Source organism: Schistocerca cancellata, chromosome 9 (genome assembly GCF_023864275.1).
Source record: "Schistocerca cancellata isolate TAMUIC-IGC-003103 chromosome 9, iqSchCanc2.1, whole genome shotgun sequence".
NCBI classification, from domain to species: domain Eukaryota; kingdom Metazoa; phylum Arthropoda; class Insecta; order Orthoptera; family Acrididae; genus Schistocerca; species Schistocerca cancellata.
In genome coordinates this window covers 260,783,432-260,807,418 of record NC_064634.1, presented here as the reverse complement: position 1 = coordinate 260,807,418, position 23,987 = coordinate 260,783,432, and the positions used below count along the sequence as shown (strand labels likewise).

The 23,987-nt window shown below is 36.6% G+C and overlaps 1 protein-coding gene across 1 annotated transcript in view; it reads left to right on the top strand.

Moving 5' to 3' along the window:
* Positions 1–2,414: 2,414 nt before the first annotated feature.
* LOC126100745 (protein rhomboid-like) overlaps positions 2,415–23,987 on the top strand; it is a 128,120-nt gene continuing 106,547 nt past the window's right edge. Inside the window, exons 1-2 of the mRNA XM_049911369.1 lie at positions 2,415–2,531; positions 16,510–16,716. Of these exons, the coding sequence (XP_049767326.1) occupies positions 16,633–16,716 (84 nt within the window). The 5' untranslated portion in view covers positions 2,415–2,531; positions 16,510–16,632. The remainder of the gene's footprint in view (positions 2,532–16,509; positions 16,717–23,987) is intronic.

Here is a 23,987-nt window from a genome sequence, read left to right as displayed (position 1 = left end):
TGTTGCTTGTGCAGTTAACATATAATTTGACTTATTCCATATTCCTAAAGCTCTGTTTCATTTTGTTATTTATGGAAAAATGTGTTAATGCATGAATGAATTTGGAATTCAGAATGTGATTTTGCATTCTGATGTGAATAATTTTAACAAGCTGCTAGAAGACATGAAGCAAGAAATGGGGAAATTCTGCAAATTCTGATGAAAATTTAAAACATTTTTTATTAGCTGCTTACTCCAAAGGTTATATGACAATCTGAATCCCGGACATGAATATTCTAGCTAATAGCATAAAAAAGGCATTGTTAGCAGGTCTATGTTCCTACAGCATTCTGACAAATGCTATTCTCTACTCATTAACTATCAGAGCAGTTTGTTGGTGTATCACGTATGCTGACTAGAGATGGTGTACATTTGCTCGGTTAGTATTCTTTTATTTTCTGCATGACAGCAGTAAGCATTGTCATTGTCTTTTGCAGAATGACTCTGTAAGTTTTGGTAGCTAAATACACAGTTGCATTGAAAGAGTCAGTCAGTGATCAATTTCATAGCGTACAGTCAGAGAACTTGGGACATCTACTTAATGAGAGCAGTGACAGTTTTGTAGTAGTTTGAATTTAATCAAGATTTACTGGTTCAATAGTGTGAATGGTATTGAGGAGCACAAAGAATTGTGATTTATCGTGCAGAGGCACAGTTACTGAGATGACTTGAGATTTCATTGAGGCATTTGTATGTAACAGAAATAGACTTTTTATATTTTTTAGTAATTTTTATATTTCTAGTAATTTAACGTGGTATTTTCCTCTGAATTTAAGGAAGATGAGGCATTATTAAGTGCAAATATGATTAGTAGATGTAAGCCTTTCTACTAGTTAATTGTTCAATGCCTATATTTGCTAACCTCTAACAGGTTTTCAGTAGATAGAGTTATAAGTCATATTAATAATAAGCAAGCAGCTGTAGATAAAAAGCAGCAGAAACAAATAATTAGTGCTATTTAGTGTACGGTAACTGAGAACGGTGCAGATCTTCCCAAAGTATCAGTTTTCCTACTATTTTACTATTTTAATTTTAAATATAACATAATTATTTCTTCCATTCAGTAGTGAAATTCATGAGCAGCTGTATACAGCAACTAAATACTTGTGTTCTTCACATATAAATATTTTTCTTCTTCTGACTATCTTCGTTTGCTTTAGTTATTGTATTAGATTCATTAAATAGCATGTTTTGTATGACTTACTTATAATTATGACTACATAGTGAAGTTATTGTACATGAATTCATAATTCCTTATTTGAAATACCTAATACATATTGTAAGGTCAGTACTCACTGTTAACAACACATCTGATTTTTACTGTACACTTTAAAACTGAATGTATGTAACTTGAATTTTCCTGTGAAATACCAATATCTATGTTAAAACCCCTCTGCATAATTGCTAATAACAATAAAAATTATATCAGATCAAACAAAGGATACATAACCACAAATATTACTCATCAGTTTTCTGATAGTTGACTATGATAGGGTCTATGACACATAAAGGATATATGAATACTTAAATGACAAATAATGAAGGTTGATAAAAAATATTTTACAACCAAATGGCCAATACGTGAGATAGATAATATTAAATACTTTCACTGTCTGTGCTAAAAACTTCATTCATTATGGACAGCAGAGTCGCTTCAATAAAATGGAAGTCAAATAGGGTATGAATGACAATGCTCAAGTCACCATTATCATAGAATTAAATATAATTTCCAAAATTCAGGTACATACAAGTGCCATGAGAATGTAAATCAGGCATTTTCTCATAAATACCAAAAAGAACTAAATACTTTGGATAACATTTTTTTGGCCCTAATACCTGTACTATGTGTCGACAGACTTGTTAGTTAGATATTATGTACTTGTTTAAATACTATCTTGCATATATATTGTAAATACTTCAAACTACTGAATTATATAAGTTTTTCATTTAAAGCAACACTTATTCATATCTGTATTACAAGTTAATTAATGTAGTACAATGTACTGTAGGAAAAATGTACTACAATAGGGAAAGCATTTTATTGTAAATAGAAAATATATGTCCTCTAATGTATCTAGCATTACTGGGTTAATTCATATTGTGTACAATATGAAAGAAATACTTTATTCCAAATACTTCACTCTCTCATAAAAGTGTACTTCTGTATGTGTTTTCCATCTTTTCTACTTTCTTTCTACAAAGCATGATACGTGTTGACATTTTTATATCTTGCTAATACTCAGTTTCAGGTGAACACACCCATATTTGTTAACCTAAGTGTATCTCACAGCTTATCACTCTGCTGATATGATTTACTTTGACAAGCAACTTACCAGGAATTACAAAAAACCAAGATTACAGCATTCCTGTGTATGCCTGTGGTAACTAGTTTTCTGTGTGTACATGCATGGGCAGCTGTTGTGAACACGTGTTTTTTTGTTATTTTGTGTCACATTGACTTGTGCTGTAACATTGGATATCACTTATAGAAGGTAAGATTCATTATTGTCTGGAACATTATAGGAGAAGAGGTTATTTTGCTTATAGTAATTTAAATTTTATAAAGCATTTATTAATCATTTGGGAACATACCACAATCTGTATCTATCTATAATGAGGTAGGCCTGTATCCGCATACAGAAAGTCATTTATTTTAAGAGATTATTTGAACTGACTATATCATATGCCTGTAAAAATGTTTATAAATTGTATAGATGCATCCACAAACTGGAATAAGAAACATTTCATAAAATTGTGCGTGTTTACTATTACAGATACCACCAATATACAAATTCGCTTCCACTAATGAGAATTATATGGTAATTGATTAACTGATTTTTATTTGGCACCATCTGATTGTGTTATATAGGCTACAGACTGTCTACATATGACAAGCTAATTCAGTCAAGTGTCTTTAAATATTTAGCTTACATATTACACAATATAAAATTGGGAAATATGACAGTAGTGTTGCACAAATTTTTCTCTTGATTTATATTTAGGTCTAAACATGCATACATTACATATGGTTCATTATAAAATTCTTTTTCTTTTAAATAAGAAGTTTCTGGAATTTGTTTTCATTCATACTGTCCTGTACACTTTTAAGAAGATACTTCACCAGTCGTATAACTACTATCATGGGTGTTTTTGAAATCCCTGTCTGTGTGGTGCACATCTCAGCTGACCTGTTGTTCTTCTATCATATGTATGAGCATCTTCATTTTTTATAGTTATCTATTGTCTTTGAATATTGAAATTATTGTTCTGTATGTATACATGGATGGGAATGCCAGTATTTTTATATTATGGAAGGCACTTCTGCATGATACTTTTTTTTATTCAGGGTGGTCCTGATGACCTTTTTTTTAAGTATAAAAGTAATTTTTGTATTATTGCTTTTGGAGTTTCCCAAAACTGTAATTCTGTACTATGGTTTACAAAGGGCTCAGTACACTGCACATAAAAGTTGTTTGTTGGCATCATAAAAACCATGGTTTCCTTTATGAAATGTTTATTTTATAATAACAAATGGTGGTGCTAGCACTGACACTATTTGGAAAAGATTATCAACTCATAAAGCTCTATTCATTTTAAATGACATGCTAATCTATGCATCTCATATGTAAACTGGTTTTTACATAACAGTGTGCACTTGCTGACATAACTTAATAGATTGGTTTGGTCTGCATTTCATACATCAAGTTAAAATACATATTATGAAGTGGAACGCTTCATTTGAAGAACAAGTATGACATGTTTACAATGTGTATCTGATTATTTGCTGACCATATACAGGTATGTAACTCATTAGATATTGAATTCTGTTCTGCTTAATAGCCTATCAGTGGCCTGTAAAAAATTATGCTTCAAAATATGACTGCTGTTTGTCATACACTTTTTGCCCTAATGAAGCTGTTTGTAAGTTGTATCACTGAGCACTTCCTGACTTCACAGCAAATGTTAAATATAACAGATGACACTGAAGACATTTTTACTTGTAGTTCAGTATAGCTGAATATTAGTGTTAGGTAAAAACTATCATGTATCACAGATAACAATTTCATCATAGTACAAATGTATTGTTGCTAATGTTCCTAACTATATATGCCTACCTTGTGTTCATTTGTTCATTCTTTCATGCATTAATTATGTTCCTCACATCACATCATGAAAATAAATGTTCAGGGATGTGGCAAAAGTCAGGGTATACAAGGTGTCCATAAAATCCCTTTACAACTTCAAAATTTTATTACAATGGCATTTGTTGAAATATTTTAACAACATTTCTTTTATTGTAATCAGTGGTTACATAAGTTTTTTGACAGTGTTTAACAGACCTCTATATGGGCACGTTTAGTTCCACGAAGCACATCAAGACGGCACTCGATTTCTTGCCATGTTAGCTGTAGCACAGCATCATCAATGGTAACAATGGCATGACAAACCCTTTGCTTCAAGTCAGCAACGTGCCATATCTGCATTTGATACATGATATCTTTTACATATCCCCATAAAAAATGTCAAAGGGAGTGATATCTGGTGAACATGGTGGCCAAGAAATTGGCCCATCCCTCTCAATCCATCTGCCTGAAAATGTTTCATTGAGGAACTGATGAACGTGCAGTCCCCAATGTGATGGTGCACCATCTTGCTGGAAAATGACATTTGGTTGTAAGTCAATCAATTGTGGTGCTACATATTTGGTCAGAAGGTCAAGGTAAACATCTGCAGTAATTATTGACTCATTGAAGAAATATCGTCCAATTATTTGGTCGTACATGATTCCACACCATACATTCACTTTCGGACTATCCTGGTGAAGCTCCTTAGTTACATGGAGGTGTTAAGATCCCCAGATTCTCACATTGTGTCTGTTTAATGTCCCAGAAACATGAAAAGTTGCCACATCACTGAAACAAACTTGCTTGAGGAATGCTTCATCCTCCGAAAGGCGTACCAGCATGCTGAGCGCAAACTCTGTCCATTTTGGCTTGTCATTTGGCTCAAGTGTCTGTAACAGTTGCACTTTGTAAGTGTCCAACCGTAAGTTCTTGTGGAGGACCTTATGCACAGTTGAATGTTGTAGTCGCAACTGTCTGGCAGCAGTGCGGATGGACTTCATAGGTGAACGAGTGAAGATGTTTAAAACACAATCAATGTTTTCCTCAAATGGTCTTGGTCACCTGCTCCTCCCTTTATCCAACACTGTCCCTGTTTCCACAATTTTTTTGTGTCATGCATAGATTGAAGGGTGCGATGGTGGATCTCTTCCATACTTGTTCTGGAGGTTGAGTCTGAACATCCGATTTTGTCTCAGTAAACCAGGACACACATTGTGCCTTCACTTGAGGAGTTTACATTTTATACAGGTTCAGCTCCTTCCATCTACAGATATCTGAAACACAAAATTTTAGTATATATACAAACTTTAATAAACAGTGATTACAGTAAAAGAAATTTTGTTAAAATATTTCAACAACTGCTGTTGTAATAAAATTTTGAAGTTGTAAAGGGACTTTATGGTCACCCTGTATATTAACAAAGAAATGTAAGAATACCACTATCCCATTAAGGTAGCAGAATATTATAGTTACAGATAGCAGCAAATTGATAGACATATACAAATCTGCCTAGAACACCCACAACTCCTATACCCTTTTTGGGCAATGAGTTCCTTCATATAATGAAAAGCTCCTCTAAAGTATGTCACTAAAGAAGTAAACAAAAAAATAAATGAAAGTGAGGAAAAGCAACCACTTCCCTGTAACTGATTATTTGTAGAACATTTAACAGCCCAGTGATGTTACTAGCTTTTGAGCTACTACACTTCTTCTACTTTAACTATACACTCCCTTGCACACAACCACACAAACATACAAAACTGCCAACCCGTGGCAACATTTTTGGGTGTTGTACTGTATATCACTGACTGCAAGCAATTACTCTGCATGCTGTGCAACCCAATATGTTCATTCCTCTTGCAGCAAACATAATACATGGTTCAACAGCTGTGTCAGGCTCATAATGAACTGTGGCAGAACACATGTTAAAATGATTGGCCAGCAGATGTAATGATTATTCCTTAAAAAGACAGCAAACATTGTCATGCCAGTCAGGAGCAGCAACAGAAATACTGATGCAATATAATTGATTATTACATTGACACAGTGGCTGCAAATGCTGTACCAACTAATACAACATTTGAATAAAAATGCAGCAGAATTACTTTGGAAAACACTAAATGCACCATCAACAGACATTAATTGGCAACATGCAACCCCAAGAAGATTACAAAATTCATTTGGGCACTGAATAGTGGATATGATGATGTTTCTAGCAGAGCACCTGTACTACCCTGAAAGCAGCTGCTGCCACCTTAGTTATATGAGGGCTAGTCATAATTTTAATTATCATCTCTGAAAAATAAAGAGGTAATCAAGGAATCTGGTGATGACATTAGTCCTTCTCTCCTTATTCAGCCTTTGGTGTGACATGCTTTCTAATAATGGATAACTTGGCAGATCACTTGGTTGCAGAAGTCTGCATTTTGATTGTTCATAAAATGTTCTATCTTGAAAATCGTCTAACATTATCCTGAAAGTGTCACCCATGCAATGGTTTCTTTGTTGAAGTAATGATAAAGAAGTTATTTGGTGGCATACCAGAGAATACAAGTTGTGAGCCAAAATTTGATAGCTGAAAGAAGCAGCATGTGTGATTGTTCTGTGAAGATTGAGGTGGAGCAATGTCTGAAGGAAGAATATCACCTTGGACAGCTTTCTGCAATGCTGTGTCTTGACAACCTTCAGTAATCTTTTCAGAACATTTTGCTAGTAAGCATTTATTACTGTTTTCCCCTTATAAGCATAAACTGTTTGCAGCACACCATGAGAGTCCCAAAAATCACCCAGCATCACATTATCTGATGATCATTGGATCTTTGCCTTTCCTCATAGAACATTATCCTTTTGTTGATTATTCAATCTTTTTCTCATGGTCACCTCCCCCTAGGCAGTCCCCTCCCAGAGATACAAGTTGGAGACTATCCTGGAATCTTTTGCCAATGGAGACATCATCATGCCACTTTCTCAGTTACAGGCCACATGTCCTGTGGATACACATTATGTGTCGATAATGCTGTGGTTTCCATTGCCTTCTGCATCGTTATGCTGTTGATCATTGCAGATTCTTCCACTTTAAGAGTGCCCTGAGCCTATGCCTGCTACTCCGCCCTCTTTGACAAGGCCACTGAGAGAATGAGTGTGACTTATTACGCAGGAAGTCTTCGGCCACCAAATGGTGATTATTAATCAAAATTTAAGTAGTGGGAGGTTTCAAACCTGGGACTGCCTACATTTTGATTATGGATCAAAGACGCTACCCCTATACCATGGGCACTTAACTTTGAAAACTTATCCATGACCAATTTTCACTTTTTTTGTTGTTGCTTGGCTTGTGATACTCTGGTCCTTGAGTGCCATCTAGCCACTGTGTCGTAGAAAGTTACACAGAAAATGAGTTACAGCATGATACGCCACTTCATCAATGGGCTGCACCACTTTGTTTTGGATCCTCTAACAGCATTCTATGATAGTTAGTGGATTTCAGTGTGTACCAGGACTGCAGACATGTATCTACAAATAAACAAAAAACATAATTATGTAATTGTATTTTTCTGAGTTGATAATTAAAACAACTTAATAACTCATTTTACTAGCTAGGTGCTGTTTATCTGCTATTGGTAGCTCAATATTTATTTACTTAGAATTATATACTTTAAAGAAAATATTTATCTACATCTGTAAATACTAAGTCCTATTTACAGTACGTAACTACTTGTCGTGCAGCTCTACAATGAACTACATTCCATGTAGTTCATTGTAGCTTTTCAGTTCTTGGATATAGATGTACAGACAATTTGTAGAAAATATGAATCTTGAGATCATCATCATCATCACATCATCATCATCATCATCATCATCATCGTCATCTGGCACAGCCACAGGCAGGGTCTGCTTGGAACACAAGCCTCTCCTTACACCACCTCTCTGTTGATACTCCAGCCCAATCCTCTCCCTCTCCTTTTAGCCACCTGCCCCTTGGCTTTCCTCTTGGTCTTTTGCCCTCTGTCCTCATCACAGGCATCTTACTATGCATCTGCTTATCATCGATTCATTTCGTACATCTCTGCCATTCTTATCTTTTATCACCCATCTTCCTTTGTAGGGGTTCTTCATGTAATATCTCCCTAACCATTTTATTTCTCTTCTTTTCCAGTTTTATAACACCTATCCCAAGTTTTCAGGAACTTCATTTCACTTGCTCCCATTTTACTTTTTCTGTGAAATGAGGCTGTTTTGGCCCCTGTAAAATGACTGGTGACCTTTGTATGGGACTATATTATAGAAGTCTGTGTCTTGGTCACATGTTAATTTGTTAAAATTGATAACTGGTTTTGGCTTTGCAACCATTGTTAAATTTAAAAATGAGTAAATATAAACAAAAAGGGATCAATAGATTTAAGAAACAAGGAAATGGGCACTGAATGTGGAAATAAAAAAAACAAGTTACATGAAAATTACAGGACCAATATACAGAAGTGTAGTCAGTATGTAAAGGAACAAGAGCAGGGATCACATCTTTATAGATTAAATCAGTTTTGCAATAATTGCCTTCCACTCCACTAAACTGCAGCCCCAGCATAGCATGAACTGTCATCACTTGCCAATCATACAGCTGTAGAGCAATACAGCACACTCCCTCTGGCTGTTAAGTGTTCAGCACAAGCTATAGCCGCTTACCGGCTGACCAACTCCAGCGCCATTCTGGCATGAGCTGCATTGTCTGTATGACCTGTTTAACATTTTGCAATGTAAGAACACTACAAATCACCCTCTCCCACACAAAATTCATGCAAAGCACCCTCTGCAACATAATATTGCTATGAAGCACACACTGTTGCATAACACTGGTACAAAGCACCATCTGCCACACAACACTGGAGGATGTACACTCTGCCACACAACTCCAACATGACACAGCCTCAACCACACAACCCTCTGCCATGCGACATCAATACAAAACAACTTCTGGCATGTAACATTCATACAAAACACCCTTTGCCATTCACTCTCTGATGCCAACAGCATATGTTTCACAGTGGCAGGGGACCTCACACTTCTTTGCATTAAATTTTAGGCCATACACTTTCACAACTTCTTCTCAAACATTTAATTGTTTCTGTATTACCTCCTGGCATTCCCCACATGATCAAATCATCAGCAAACAACATTGCTGTCATCCTGTCTCTCTTGCCATTTGTGTCATAGTATAATGCGTCACCACTGCAAAAGTAACAGAGCTACTGCACTTCCTCATTTCAAACTGTTTCTCTAGATACAGTGTCATAAGCTTTTCATAAATCTAAAAAGACCATCACAGATTTCTCCCACACTGTAATGGTATTCCTGCAGCTATATCACTGGTATGCCTAGTGATGTACACTTTTAATTTTCTTTTAAACTGGTAGGATTTCCCAATTTCTTGCTTTATGTTAGATGTAAGCTGTTGAATAGCTTCCCATCAAAGTACAAAACTGTATCCTGCATCTCAAACTTTGCCTCCTTATCTGGCATTCAGAATGAACTTATATACTCTGGTATGAAGATATTCAACAAGTTACTGCCTAACTTAAAGCAAGAAATTGGGAATGGAAATTCCTATCAGTTTGAAAGAAAATTAAAAACATTCTTATTAGCTATTTTTCCTACAAATCATCTGAACATCTAAATTCAAGGATTTAAAAGTTACGTTAATTACATTGAAAGTGGCAATGTTCATTGCAAAGGTGCACAGTAATAATAAATGTAAATATAACTCAGTATTTACTGATGTAAGTAAAAATTTTCTTTGAAAAATAGCATTGTAATCAATGAATATTAAGCTACTAATAGCAGATAAACTATATAGCGTAACTGAGGAAGCAGCAGGTGCATGGCTTCCCCCCCCCCCCCCCCCCCCTCCCTTCAAAGAAGTAACTTATTTCTAAATTACATGATTAAATTTAACTGGAATAGGCATGAATAGCATTAAGTAGTGTGGTGATAGTTCATTAGTAATACTAATAACATAGTATACTCATTAAGTATCCATGATTTCCTTGTCTTCTGTTAACATATACATTTAATTATTATGCATCCTTGAAGATTCTTCTTTTTGATGGGGTCTATGGAACATGGTGAATGAAGGAATATAAAACTATTGTACTGACCTGACAGGACTATCCTTAAGCTATCTTTGCAATTGATCTATGACCTGGGACATAACTCATGACAGACTTACATGTGCTCTTGTAGCATCCATCTACAAAACTGGAGGTAGACAAACCACCTCTAATTAGGCCCAATTCATTCTTCCTAATTATGACAAATGAAACTGGTCACCACCAATAGAAATAAAAGAAACTGTGATTTAAATTGCTACTTATTGTGTAAATTGAAGGTGGATGGGGAGAAAGGGAAGGGAAGGGAAGGTACTAATGGTATCAGCTGCGTTTTGACTCTATGCAGAATCAACAGCAATGACTGCAAATATGTGCCAGACTAGGACTTGAATCTAGGATCTTCTGCTTCCTAGACAGTTGCATTAACCACTGCACCAGCCACACACAGTATTTATTGCAAATGAGTGGACTCTCTCGGCATGCTACCTGAACGACTCACATTTCCATCTAGTGCCACCTGTCTGCAGTCGCCATCCATGTTCTTTTTGCTCACTAATTTTCGTTTCCCACTGGAGGTCTAACATAAATGTGGATCTGTACTGAAGGTTTTGGATTCATTGCCTATTAAGGTGAATCAATTATGTGAATGTGTGGTGTCTATTCTTTCAAAAGAACGGACACCGTGCATTCATATAACAGATTCATCTTGATGAAAAATATCTGAAACAACAGACACCACACATTCATATATCTGATTCTTTTCTATGTGACATGACTTAAAGAATGATACCATGCATTCATATCTGATTCACCTTAATGGCCAACGAATCCACAACCTTCAGTGCCGTTGCACATTTATAACCGACCTCCAGCGAGAATCTAAAACTAGCAAGCATGGATGACATGGACAGGGACTGTGGATATGGGCTCTAGAAGGGAATGTGAGTTGGCCAGGGAGCATGCTGAGATAGTCCATGTATTTGCAATGAACAATGTGTGTTGGTGGCACTGTGGTTAATGCAACTACCTAGTAAGCAGGACATCCTGGGTTTGAGTCCCAGTCTGGCACACATTTTCACTCATTGCTGCTGATTCCACATAAAATCCCAATGCAGCTGATATCATTAGTTCCTTTGCTTTCCTTTCCTTTCCTTTCTCCCCCTCTCCACCTTCAATATACATAATATGCACCACAGCTGCAGATTTTGCAAGATATCTGTTGTTTTGGACATGCCTAAAAGAACATACACCATGCATTTTTTATAAACTGTTACTGTTTATTCTTGCAATACAAAGTACACTGTATCTCATAGTACTTTGATCATGAAATTAAGACACTATGGCATGGAAGAGGACACCCTGAAATTATTAGAATCCTACTTAAGCAACAGAGTACAATTTGTTAGTGTAAATGAGCAGCTGTCAAACCCACAAACAATAAAAAGAGGTGCGCACAAAGCTCCATACTTGGGCCCTTCCTGTTTGTAGTGTATGTTAATGATATGCCACAGCATTTACCCTATAAAACAGTCCTCTATGCAGATGATACAACTTTTATCAATTCAGGACAGACTCTTGAATCTGTACGAGAAAAAAATAATATAATATTTGAAAAATCGGTTCATTGGTTTAGTGCAAACTCCCTATTCATAAATGAAACAAAAACTGAGGAAATATTCTTTAATTTGAAGGTATCAAACAAAGAAAATAAGTCTGTTAAACAGCTAGGAATGATGATTGACCAGAAACTTAACTGGGATAAACATATCACATACGTCTGTTCTAAACTTGCACGTGCTTTGTTCCTACTTTATAAGCTTAGGAGTAATGTCAGCCAAAACGTACTGCTGCATTCATATTTTGCTTATATCCACCCCCATCTTTCATATGGTATTCTGCTCTGGGGAAATTCTCCCAATTCAATATCTATTTTCAGATAGCAAAAAAAATCTCTTCGATGTATAGTGGGTTTATCTCCTAGGGATACATGCAGGGAACATTTCAAATAACTTAACATCATGACAGTTCCTTGTTTGTACATCTATTATTGCTTAGTACACATAAAAGAAAACATAGCTCAATATCCCCTTAGATCATCTGTCCACACCCACAATACAAGACGAAACCACACAATTGATCTGCCATACTCTAGACTGTCTAAGATACATAATAGTTATAAATATGTAGGCCTCAAACTGTTTAATATGCTCCCTAAAATTGTACAAACAGTATCTAAAAGTAAATTTAAGACAACATTGGGTCAATGGCTCAAAGGTAAAGCATTTTACTCAGCTGATGAATTTAAAGATTGTAATATGGCAGATTTGCTGTTTTAACATAGAGAAAGGTACCTCTGCCTGTAGTAGAACCTAAATTTGTATCAATAGCTTAGGATAATGACATAGTGTTATCAACATGTATATGATAATGACATAGTGTCATCAACATGAATACTCCCTGCTTAATATAAATCTGTATAATGTTTTCCTTTTTATTGTAAAATTAACAATACATAAAATTCCAAATGTGTCCTATTGTACTATACTAAATTTCATATGATTTATATATACATTGTTATGAGAATATAACCATCTTTATACTGTAATTGAACTTATTGACGAAGCCCATTATATATGAAAACACTGAACGGCTAATAAAGATTCTTATTCTTATTCTTATATACTTTGTCTCCTAGTCCAAGAAATGGTGTAATTTTATGTTCTCTGGTGAAAAGGCATTCAGCAAGAATCCATAAAGCAAGGACTTGAAAATCCCCATCAATTCAAAAGAAAATTTAAAAATTCTGTATAGTAAATAAATAAGGAAGATTAGGATTTAACAACTCATTAATGTCATTAGGATGGATGAGGGTGGGAGGAGAGGGTCATGTCATTTTCAAAGGAATCATTGCAGCAATTGCCATAAATGAATTAAATAAACCAAAGAAAACATGATACCTGGATGGCCAAAAGGGGATTTGAACTGCCATGCTTCTGAATGCCAGTCCAGTGTTTTATTTGTGCATCACTTCACTCCATAACTCATTAACCAATCCTATAAAATATCTGGTTATCTAGATTCAAGCACTGAAGTAGCTGTTAGCTACATGGGAAGTAGCAGTCTTAATTGTAAACCTGTTGTACAAGTACTAATATAAACAAGCCTATTTTGTCACCTAATGTAGGTAATTGTCTTCTCTGAAAGGTGCCAATATAATCAAATAAATACTAACAAAAATAGTCAATTTCTGAAAACCTAATGTTATGTTATGTGGTTTATTCATCTCATTACATACAATTTTCAAATCATTTGATTTGATGTACAGGAGACATGTCAAGGTTTACAAAAGAAACTTTTTTCACTTTTTTAAGAGAAATACAAAAGTTTACATTATATTTTACATTTCTAAGTTTCAGCTACACATGTACATAAAATAATAAATGTATTACAATACCTGTGTTCAGATTGTGAAGCTGTCCTCAATGAATTCATCGACAGAATAATAACACTTTTCCACCAGTAGAGTAAAGAGCAATCTTTTCAGTGAACCAATCTCCATTTTAAATATATTACTGCCTTTTATTTTATTGAAAATTTTTAACCCCATATACTCTGGCGTTTGGGCATAAAGTTTTAAATGATGTGTTGGAAGTTTGAAGTTATCTCTGTGGCGAGTGCTGTAGGTGTGGTCAAAACGGAAATTGTCTAGTGTATGTTGATTTCTATATAGGAACACCACCATCTCATATATGTAAAGTGAGGGGATAGATAGTACTTTTAAATTTTTTAACAGTGGTCGACAGGATTCCCATTTTTTTGCAACACACATATTTCTAATTACTTTCTTTTGTAATACTAGGAGCCTAGTGACATTTGCTGAATTTCCCCAGAAGATTATGCCATAACGAATAACTGACTCAAAGTAGCAGTGATAAACTATCTTTCTGGTATCCATGTTTGTGGCACCTGACAAAATACACATTGCAAATGCTAAGTTGTTCAGTTTATTTGCTAAGTAATCTATGTGTACCTTCCAATTTAAATTTTTGTCAAGATTTAGGCCTAAGAACTTCACGTGGTTTGCTTCTGTTATATCCTGATCATTGCAAGTTATCTTTATTTCACTCCTTTCTACTGATTTAGCTTCAAATTGCATCATTTTGGTTTTAGTTACATTTAGTTTTAGTCCATTTTGATAGAACCAAGATTCAAGTTTTTCTAAAGTATTTTTGGCTTTTTCTGGAATATTTTCAGATGCCTCATTTTCAATTAGAACTGATGTATCATCAGCAAATAAGACTGAATGAACATCAATAGCAAGTGGTAGGTCATTTACATAAAAAAGAAACAGATAGGGACCCAATATCGAACCTTGTGGGACTCCTTGGGGAACTGTTTTCCAGTCTGATAAATAATTGGTTCCATTTGAAGTTAAAATTACTCTTTGTTTCCTACCTGACAGGTAAGAGCTAAACCATTTTAAAGCAGTGTCTCTGATTCCATACATCTGTAATTTGTGGAGGAGTAATGCATGGTTCACTGAATCAAAAGCTTTAGTCAGATCACAGAATATACCTGTGACCTTTCTACCTTTATCTAACATGGAGCATATTTTTTGGATAAACTCATTTATAGCATTCGCAGTGCTTTTACCCTGTTGGAATCCGAACTGGTTTTTAAAAATTATATCATTTACAGTAAGAAAGTTATTAATTTGTTTTGCTGCAATCTTTTCAAATACTTTAGAGAAGACTGGCAAGAGAGAGATAGGGCGGTAATTCCCCATATCTTCTGTCAATCCTTTCTTGAATAGAGGTTTGATCTCACCATATTTCAATACCTCTGGAAAGCATCCCTGTTCATAAGATTGATTTATAATAGTTGACAGTGGTTGGGAAATAATATCATACACATACTTGATTACAGATGTTGTTATTTCATCCCACCCATGTGAGTTTTTGTTTTTTAGAGACAATATTTCCTTTTCCACATCCCTTTGGGTTATTTTTTCAAATTGTTTAAAAGATGTGTTCTGGCTGTTTTCCAAATTTGTGATGCCCTGATAGAATGTCATATCCACATCTGATCTTACTACGTTTAGGAAGAATTCATTGAAACAACTTGACATCTGAACAGAGTTTAGTATAATTTCATTTTCATGTTAATGTAACTGGATAGACAAAAAAATCTACTCACTAAGCAGCAGCTGGAAAACATACATAATACTAGGTATTATGTATGCAAGCTTTCAGATCCAGTGGCTCCTTCTTCTAGCCGAAGGGTTGAAGAGGAAGGAGGAGTGGTGAAGAAAAAGGACTGGTGAGGTTTAGGAAAATGGGCAGAGTTTGGAAAAGTCACCCAGAACCCTGGGTCAGGGGAGACTTACCAGACAGCATGAGAAGAAAAGACTGGTTTTTCCTTCTCATCCCATCTGTTAAGTCTCTCCTGACCTGGAGTTCTGAGTGACTTTTCTGAACTCTACCCCCTTTTCCTAAAACTCACCCATCCTTTTCCTTCACCCCTCTTTCTTTCTCTTCAACCCTCTTGCCAGAAGGAGGAGCCATGGGCTCCAAAAGCTTGCATGTGTAATAAATTTTATATGTCTGTTTCCTGCTGGTGCTTGGTGAGTAGATTTTTTTATATATCCCATTACATTACATTTTCAAATAAATACTAGACTTTCAATAGGTGATGAACAGGAACTATTGATATAACTACAGAAGTAGCAGCTTCTTTTCCAGCAGTGGCTTTCATTATAATACACTTGGTTAAATGTAGATGGTACAAACAGTATTACGCAGTACAGTGACAGTTCATTGTTAATATAGTGTACATATTACATTTCCAAGAGTTACTTACCTTTTATTAATTTATATATTGACATGTTCCTTAAAGGTTCTTATTCTTGATGAGATCTACAGAAAATGATGAACAAATGGTTGAATATCTTTTTGATATTTTTGAGATTTCCATAATTTATGCAAACCATTACATAATATTAAATTGCAACACCCCATATACTCACACAAATATTTTGTATGAAATAGCTGTGATACTAATTTTCTCTTACATTCTATCACTTATGCTGTCCTTCATTCATAACAACAAACAGATGTATTAACTTTAGAGAAGAGCTTGTGGCTATGTTAATGAGGAAAACCATAATTGTGTACTTAAATCTTTTATACTTTAGTAATTGTTTTCAAATACATTACAGCAGTCATGCACTAAATGTTTCTTTGCAGAGATTTGACATGGAATCATATCACAGGAAAACTGCATGACACAGAAAGTCAAACTGCTTTATGTTTATATGTTTAAGCTTCCAAAATTTTAAATATAAAATTTAGAGCAGAAGCAAAAAAAGAATGTCAGAATCTGTTCAGTACTCTGCAGTAGGAAGTGGAGAGGGAAGAATACGAATTTACAGACAACAATCTTCAGTTGATGTGGTATGTAAACTTTCAAATAAAATAACACTGTATAATGCTTGTTCGCAAATTTTTCTCTAGCTTTCTTCAACGCTGCCATAAAAATCATGTAAAGCCAAAGAGGCCTATTTTTCCTCTTTTTCTGTTACCATTACCTATCTTTTCAATCTTTCTCCCATTTATGTCCTTTTCATTACATATTCTTGTCCTGTTCTTCATTTAGAAATTAGCATATATCTTTCTTTATACATAAGTATTATGTATCTTGTTTTATAATGTGTTCTACATCCATGAGAGTCTCCTTAGTACAAATCTATGGAGCAAAAAATAAATCTAATCTAACCTAATGAGAAAATAGTAAAGTTTAAATATGATAAATGTTAGACCTGTTGCGAAAAAAAAAGAAAAAAAAGGCTATGCACTCATATTAATGACAGTTTAATTCAAATGTTTACATACAGCAAGCTTGTAAGCAAATAGCTTACAGGTTTAATGTTACCATGTTCTCTTTGCATTTTTAATCATGTGGAGTTCTTGAATTCTCATTCTAGAATTTTCATAAATGTGTGCTTAGAACTGAAATAGTGGTGTTTGGGAAGCTTTTAACAGCAATGGAGTTTTAAAATTAAATAAATCATGGGATCCGGCACTCAGTTTACTAACATCTCACCAACACAATAACAACACAGGTGCAGAAGAATTAATGCACATCAAAGGGCATAATAGGCATTAGGAGCCAGACTGAATTAAAATTGTGGGTCTCATACCACTAATACTTCATGGTGGCTGAATTCCAGGCAGTGAGCACATACATATGAGCATCAATTACACCAGCTGAAGAATATGACTATGTCATTCACCAAGACACAAAATCGGAATCTCTGCAAAAACTATGTGACATTCTATAGCTCCAAACACTTTCGAATACTGCCTGCAGTAACAGTGTGAAGCAAATATCACAGGAATGTCTGTTGCTTAAAGCCAACTCCTTATGGTGATATGTCAGACTGTCAAATCTTCTGCTACAAGTAATAGGGAAAATGAAGGAGCGATATTTCTTGGTAATTTTAATACAGCTTAACTCCTCTTATTTGATGCTGATATTGGGTACCTCACATGCATTTTAATGTAATTCTTGTAGTGAACTTTCCTGTCAAAGCCACTGCCAGTTTCAGAGCATTAATTGACAATATTTTTATAGGTAGTTTTAAAATGAACAACATTACTGTCAGACAAGTTATATATGGACTTTCTGATCATTACACCTTATATTTTTACTGTTATTATTCACAGCATATTTCAGGTCACAATAGAATCCCTGGCAAACTAAGTTTTATGAAACTACTCTAAAGTTTTGGCAAAAGCAAAAAACCAAATTTTGTAGGCAATGTAGATGCAGATAATTTGGATATCAGAATCAAAATTATAATAATTTATTGTATTGGACTTTATGGTCCTCTTCCCAAATTATAATAATTTATTGTATTGGACTTTATGGTCCTCTTTCACGATCTTTTGCACAAAACACAATGAGATAAGAACTAGGAAGTTGAGAAATGATATTTTGTATACATATTTAAATACGTGAAATTACTTACAAGTATATCATTTTATGTTATGTAAACCTATTTTCTCAATGTTCTTTACACACACACAAATACTGTAAAGATTTGTAATTTCTTCTTCAATGAAAAGTAAATTTCACTTAGTGAGTCTCTGAATTCCACAGCTATTATGTAGTTTATGCTAGGAAAATCCTGTAAATCACTGTCAATATAATGTAATTGGATAGATAAAAAAGCTACTCACCAAGTGGTGGCAGAACACAGAAGGTTATAATTAGGCAAGCTTTTGGAGCTAGTGGTTTCTTCCTCAGGCAGAAGGGTTGAAGGGAAAGGAAGAGGGGTTAAGGAAAAGGACTGGAGATGTCTAGGAAAAGGGACAGAGTTTGGAAAAGTCACCCAGAACTGTGGGTCAGGGGAGACTTACCAGACAGGATGAGAAGGAAAGACTGAATGTTGAGGACTGCAATGGATGAGATTTGAAAACCAGAGAGCTTAAAGGTGGAAGATAGGATAATATGCAAGACACAGATTACTGCTAAAACATCATGTACAAGTTAATAAGAGTGAAAAGCTAAGTGCATTGTATGTAACAGAGGTGGGAGAGTGACAGTGAAAATTAGACAGGGAAGAAAATTGAAAGATGTAAAATGAGTGGGAGTGAAGAGAGGAGTAGTTATGTGAAGAAATGTTGAGACAGAAGAAATTAATGTAAATTAAGGTCAGGTGAGAGGTGAAACCAAGGACATGTTTTAGTGCTAGTTCTCACCTGTGGAGTTCAGAGAAACTGCTGTTTGAGGGAAGAATCCAGATGGTGTGTGTGGTGAAACAGGCACCCAGGTCATGGTTGTCATGTTGTAGAGCATGCTCCGCAGCAGGATATTGTGTGTTGACAGTATACACCCTCTGCCTAACTGATAATTTGGTGGTAGCCATGCCAATGTAAAAAACTGAACAATGTTTACATAACATCTGGTATATGACACGTTGTTTCACCGGACTGAATTACATTCTCTGCCAGGGTTTTGACTGCATCTTTCATGCCATGAAATGAGAAATGTCCTACCCACTATCCTTCTCACCCCTCCCACAGTGGTATTCTGTCATCCACCAAACCTACTCATCCACCCCTACACAACCCCTGCTACCAACCCATTACTTCATGGCTCATACCCCTGTAATAAACCTAGATGCAAGACCCATACATCCTCCCACCACCACATACTCCAGTCCAGTCACAAACATCACCTATCCCATCAAAGGCAGGACTACTTGTGAACCAGTCGTGTGATCTACAAGCTAAGCTCCAACCACTGTGCTGCATTTTATGTGGGCATGACAACCAATAAGCTGTCTGTCTGTGTGAATGGCCATGAATGCTCAAGAAACAAGTGGACCACCCTGTTGCTGAGCATGCAGTCAAACATGACATCCTTCATTTCAATGATTGCTTCACAGCATGTGCCATATGGATTCTTCCTACCAACACCAACTTTCCCTGTAATACATCCTACATTCCTGTAACCCTCCTGGCCTCAACCTTCATTAGTCATTGTCCTCACCCATCCAGCCCCTTCCCTGTTCCCATTATAGCACTACACAGCCATCATATCACTATCGCACCCAATCTTTCTACTTCTCTCCTTTTTCTCTACCCCCCCCCCCCTCCACCACTAGCTTGCTGTCCGTTTAACCTGCAGCGATTCACTGTCCGCCACCCCTACCCTACTGTCCCTTCCTCCTCCCCACTCCAGGCATATGTAATAGGTTCCCAGATATGTGAAAGGCTTGAAAACTTTTTAAGTAATAGGATCTAGTACATTCTTCTCGAAGGTGATGGTTCATCAGAGACAAGGTTATCATCAGGAGTGTCCAAGGGATGTGTAAGAGAGCTACTATTATTCTCTATATCTGTTGGATAGGATGAGCAACAATCTGCAGCTGTTAGTAGATGATGTTGTGGTATACTCAAAGCTGTCTTCATTGAGTGACTGTAGGAGGATACAAGATGCCATAGACAAAATTTCTATTTGGTGTGATGAATGGTAGCTAGCTTTAAATGTTGAAAATGTAAGTTAATCCAGATGAGTAGGAAAAACAATCCCATGAAGTTCGATTATAGCGTTAGTAGTGCACTAATTGACACAATCAGGTCAATTAAGTATCTAAGCCTAATGTTGCAAAGTGATATTAAATGGAATGAGCAACTAAGGATTATAGTGGGGAAGGAAAATTGTCAGCTTTGGTTTAGTGGGGCGTTTTAGGAAAGTATGATTCATTTATAAAGGAAATGACATATAGAACACTTGTCTGACCCATTATTGTGTACTGCTTGAACAGCTGAGATCCCCACCAGGTCAGATTAAAGGAAGAAATCAAAGCAATTCAAAGGTGGCCTGTTAGATTTGTTACTGGAATGTTCAATCAACAAACAAGTATTATGCTCTGGGAACTCAAATGGAAATCCAGGGAGGGAAGGAGACATACGATGAATGCTATTGAGAAAATTTAGAGACTCAACATTTGAAGCCAACTGCAGAGTGTTCCTACTGCCATTGATGTACATTTTGTGTAAGGACAACAAACATAAGATAAGAGAAATTACGGCTTGTACGGAGGCATATAGACAGTCATTTTTCCCTTGCTCTATTTGTGAGTGGGACAGGAAGGGAAATGACTAGTAGTGGTCCAAAATACCCTCTGCCACACATTGTACTGTGGCATGTGGAGTATATATGTAGAGGTAGATGTAGATGCAATTTCCATATTTTTGGAGGCCAGAAGAAGGGTTTTTGTGGTCATTTATTTGCTTCAGACGAAGAGGTGCACACCTAGGTACAGTCATGGTTCTACAGGTAACCACAAGGCATTGACCATTCTGCCTCGGTGGTATAAATGTATTAACCATTATGCTGATTACTTTTGAAATAATAAACAGTTTTAATTGAATCAACTATGGGTTCTTAATGAAACATTGTAAATTAACTAAAAAAACACTATTTTTTGCCTTGTTTCACCAATTTTATTATTGTTACTGCACAGCCTAGGTTTCAGGTTATAAGCCCAATTTCAAGTATGTACTTGAAAATGGGCCTATAACCTGAAACCTAGGTTGTGTAGTAACAATAATAAAATTTGTGAAACAAAGCATAGAACAATGTTTGTTTATTTAATAAACAGTTTACTTATTTTTTTCCAACTGTTTCATTTTCATTCGACTGACCCTTATGTATTCAGTCTGAAACCTTCCTGTGTCCCCACATCTCTTCCAAATATATGAACTTCTTACATTATTCTTAAACCAAGTGCTTAATGATGATAAAATTATGCTCTGTGCAAAATTCTACCAGATACCTATCTCTTTAACTCCTCTTCCCCTGTCCATGTTCTTCTAATGTTTTTCTTCCCCACTTTTTCATACTGTCAAACTCCAGTCACCTGTCTCAATCAAGTTTTCATATCCTTTAATTACCTGAATAATTTCATTTATCTCATCATATTTTCTTTTAATCTCTTCTTCATCTGCTGAGCTAGTTTGCATATGAACCTGTACCATTGTGGTAGTTGTTGGCCTAGCATCTTCTCAGCAAAAATAATGCATTCATTATGTTTTTCATAGTAGCTTATCCACATTACTATTTACTTATGCATTATTAGACCCTCTCTTGTATTACCTGTGTGGTGTCGATAGGTCACATCGGCCACACAAATTACAATCTTTGGAACTTTAACTGCTTTGACGAGCCACCATGTTTAATTCAGTCTGCCTTTGTACTTCATGCAGAGTTCATGTCTATCAGTCTTTATGGTAAAATATATGTGAATATAGGAAACTTGGGAACTGTTTATTACATATATTACGATACATATCCAGAATCCCATATTGGTGACCCTGGATAAAAAGTTCTACATCTTCCGCACAGAATCAACAGGTTTCACATACAACACCATGGCTACATCATCAAACATTATTTACAAAGATTTGGAGGCCCAGTTCTTACAATCAGGCCAACACAACCCTCTGCCGTCGGTTATTTCGCAGCTAACAGACAATGATCTATGATCTTCGATGAGGATAACCTCTAGTTTAGCAACTCCACAATGACTGAGTGTTACGCAGTTGCCTCAAACAATGGACTCAGGTTTTGTTTAGCTGGATTACACACAACAACAAGTGAAAAGTGAAGTGGATGATCTACTAAACAGTGTGACGATCAATCGCTTATACGAAGTTCAAAGGGACCAAAGTTCACACACGTGGTTTGATCCTCTACACGCCATGACATTGGTTACAGTAGTGCCATGTGCAACACCACCATTTGTGCAAAACACACACGCAGTAAACTATTACCAAGATACGCCAGCCTCAGCTTCCTCACAAATCAGTAACAGACATTTTTATGCATCCAGTTCACCAGAACAAACCACTGTATCGGCAGCCCAGTTTCACGACCAAGTGGGTATGAGTGCACTCAACATAGCCTCTTCACCCATAACATGACAGTGCGACCACCAACAGGTTTCACCAGTGTTTTATGGTCCTACCACGAAGGGTGTATGGCCAGTGTGCACAGAGAAAACTCTTGTAGTTGCCACTTTAAGCTCCAGGCAATCCCCCCACCCATACTACCGACCCCCCTGACCCACAGGAGGCCTCAATTTCAACCATACAACCGCTCGCTCCTTCCGCAGTACCATCTGCATCTGCCGCGCCGGCCTTCAGCGTCATTTCTGAGCTAGACAATGTCAGTGCTATTTCTGCAGTTTCTGGTCCAGTTTATGGGCCCTCATTAAGCACTGCTCGCCTGTTCAGTTCCATGGTACTGACTGTGCCTGCCGTGTTGTGTTTTTGGGCGTCTTCAGAGACATTACAATCAGCGTCTGAACGTATGTGCTAATAACATTTCTGCTCCGGTGATGCTGGATCCCAGCATGAACAATTGTGCAGCGGAACCACAGGCCTTCCAAGACACGCCAAAGCCACCATTGTCTCCACCTCCAGGCTGCCTACCCAAGCTACCTCCCCTACATGAGGACACTCCAGTTTCATGGATCGCATTGGTGGAGCACCTCTTCGAGCTGCACCACCTCTAAAGTACGAGTTCACCAAGAAAATGACATTGGACCAACTTGCCTGCTCACCACAGGAATTGATAATCAAGATTCTGGATGAGGAGCACCTGGGGGGCCACACTCCGTCACAACTTTGGTGCCACCTCAGGTTACTTGTGAGTGAACACATGATGCCAGACGTTACCCTGTGGGTGGTATGGTCTACCAAGTTACCTACCGACCTACAGATACACCTACTCCTGCAGTCTTTCAAGTCTATCAGTCCTTGCCTACACATCGCAGATCAGCCGTACGCACTCCTATGCCAGAAACACCCAGCTCATCCACCATCACTGTGTGACACTACACCTCCAGTTTACCGGCTGTCTGCAGGCAGGGGCAGGGCCCATTCCACTTCCACACCTTTGATGCCACCAGGCAGTACTCATTCACTCTCTCCTCTTTCTGAGCACTCAAGAACTGCCCATGCTCCATACGATCCGGTTTATGTCCCAGAACAGATCAACGAGGACAAGCCTCCCCCGCTATCACAGTCACCACCACCGCCACATCCAGCTCATCCTTACTGTTGGTACCACAAGATATATTTGGAGCTGAGGGCAAGAAGTGCAGGTTACCTTGTCAACACCCAAACACTGACCACAGGAACTAAGTGAT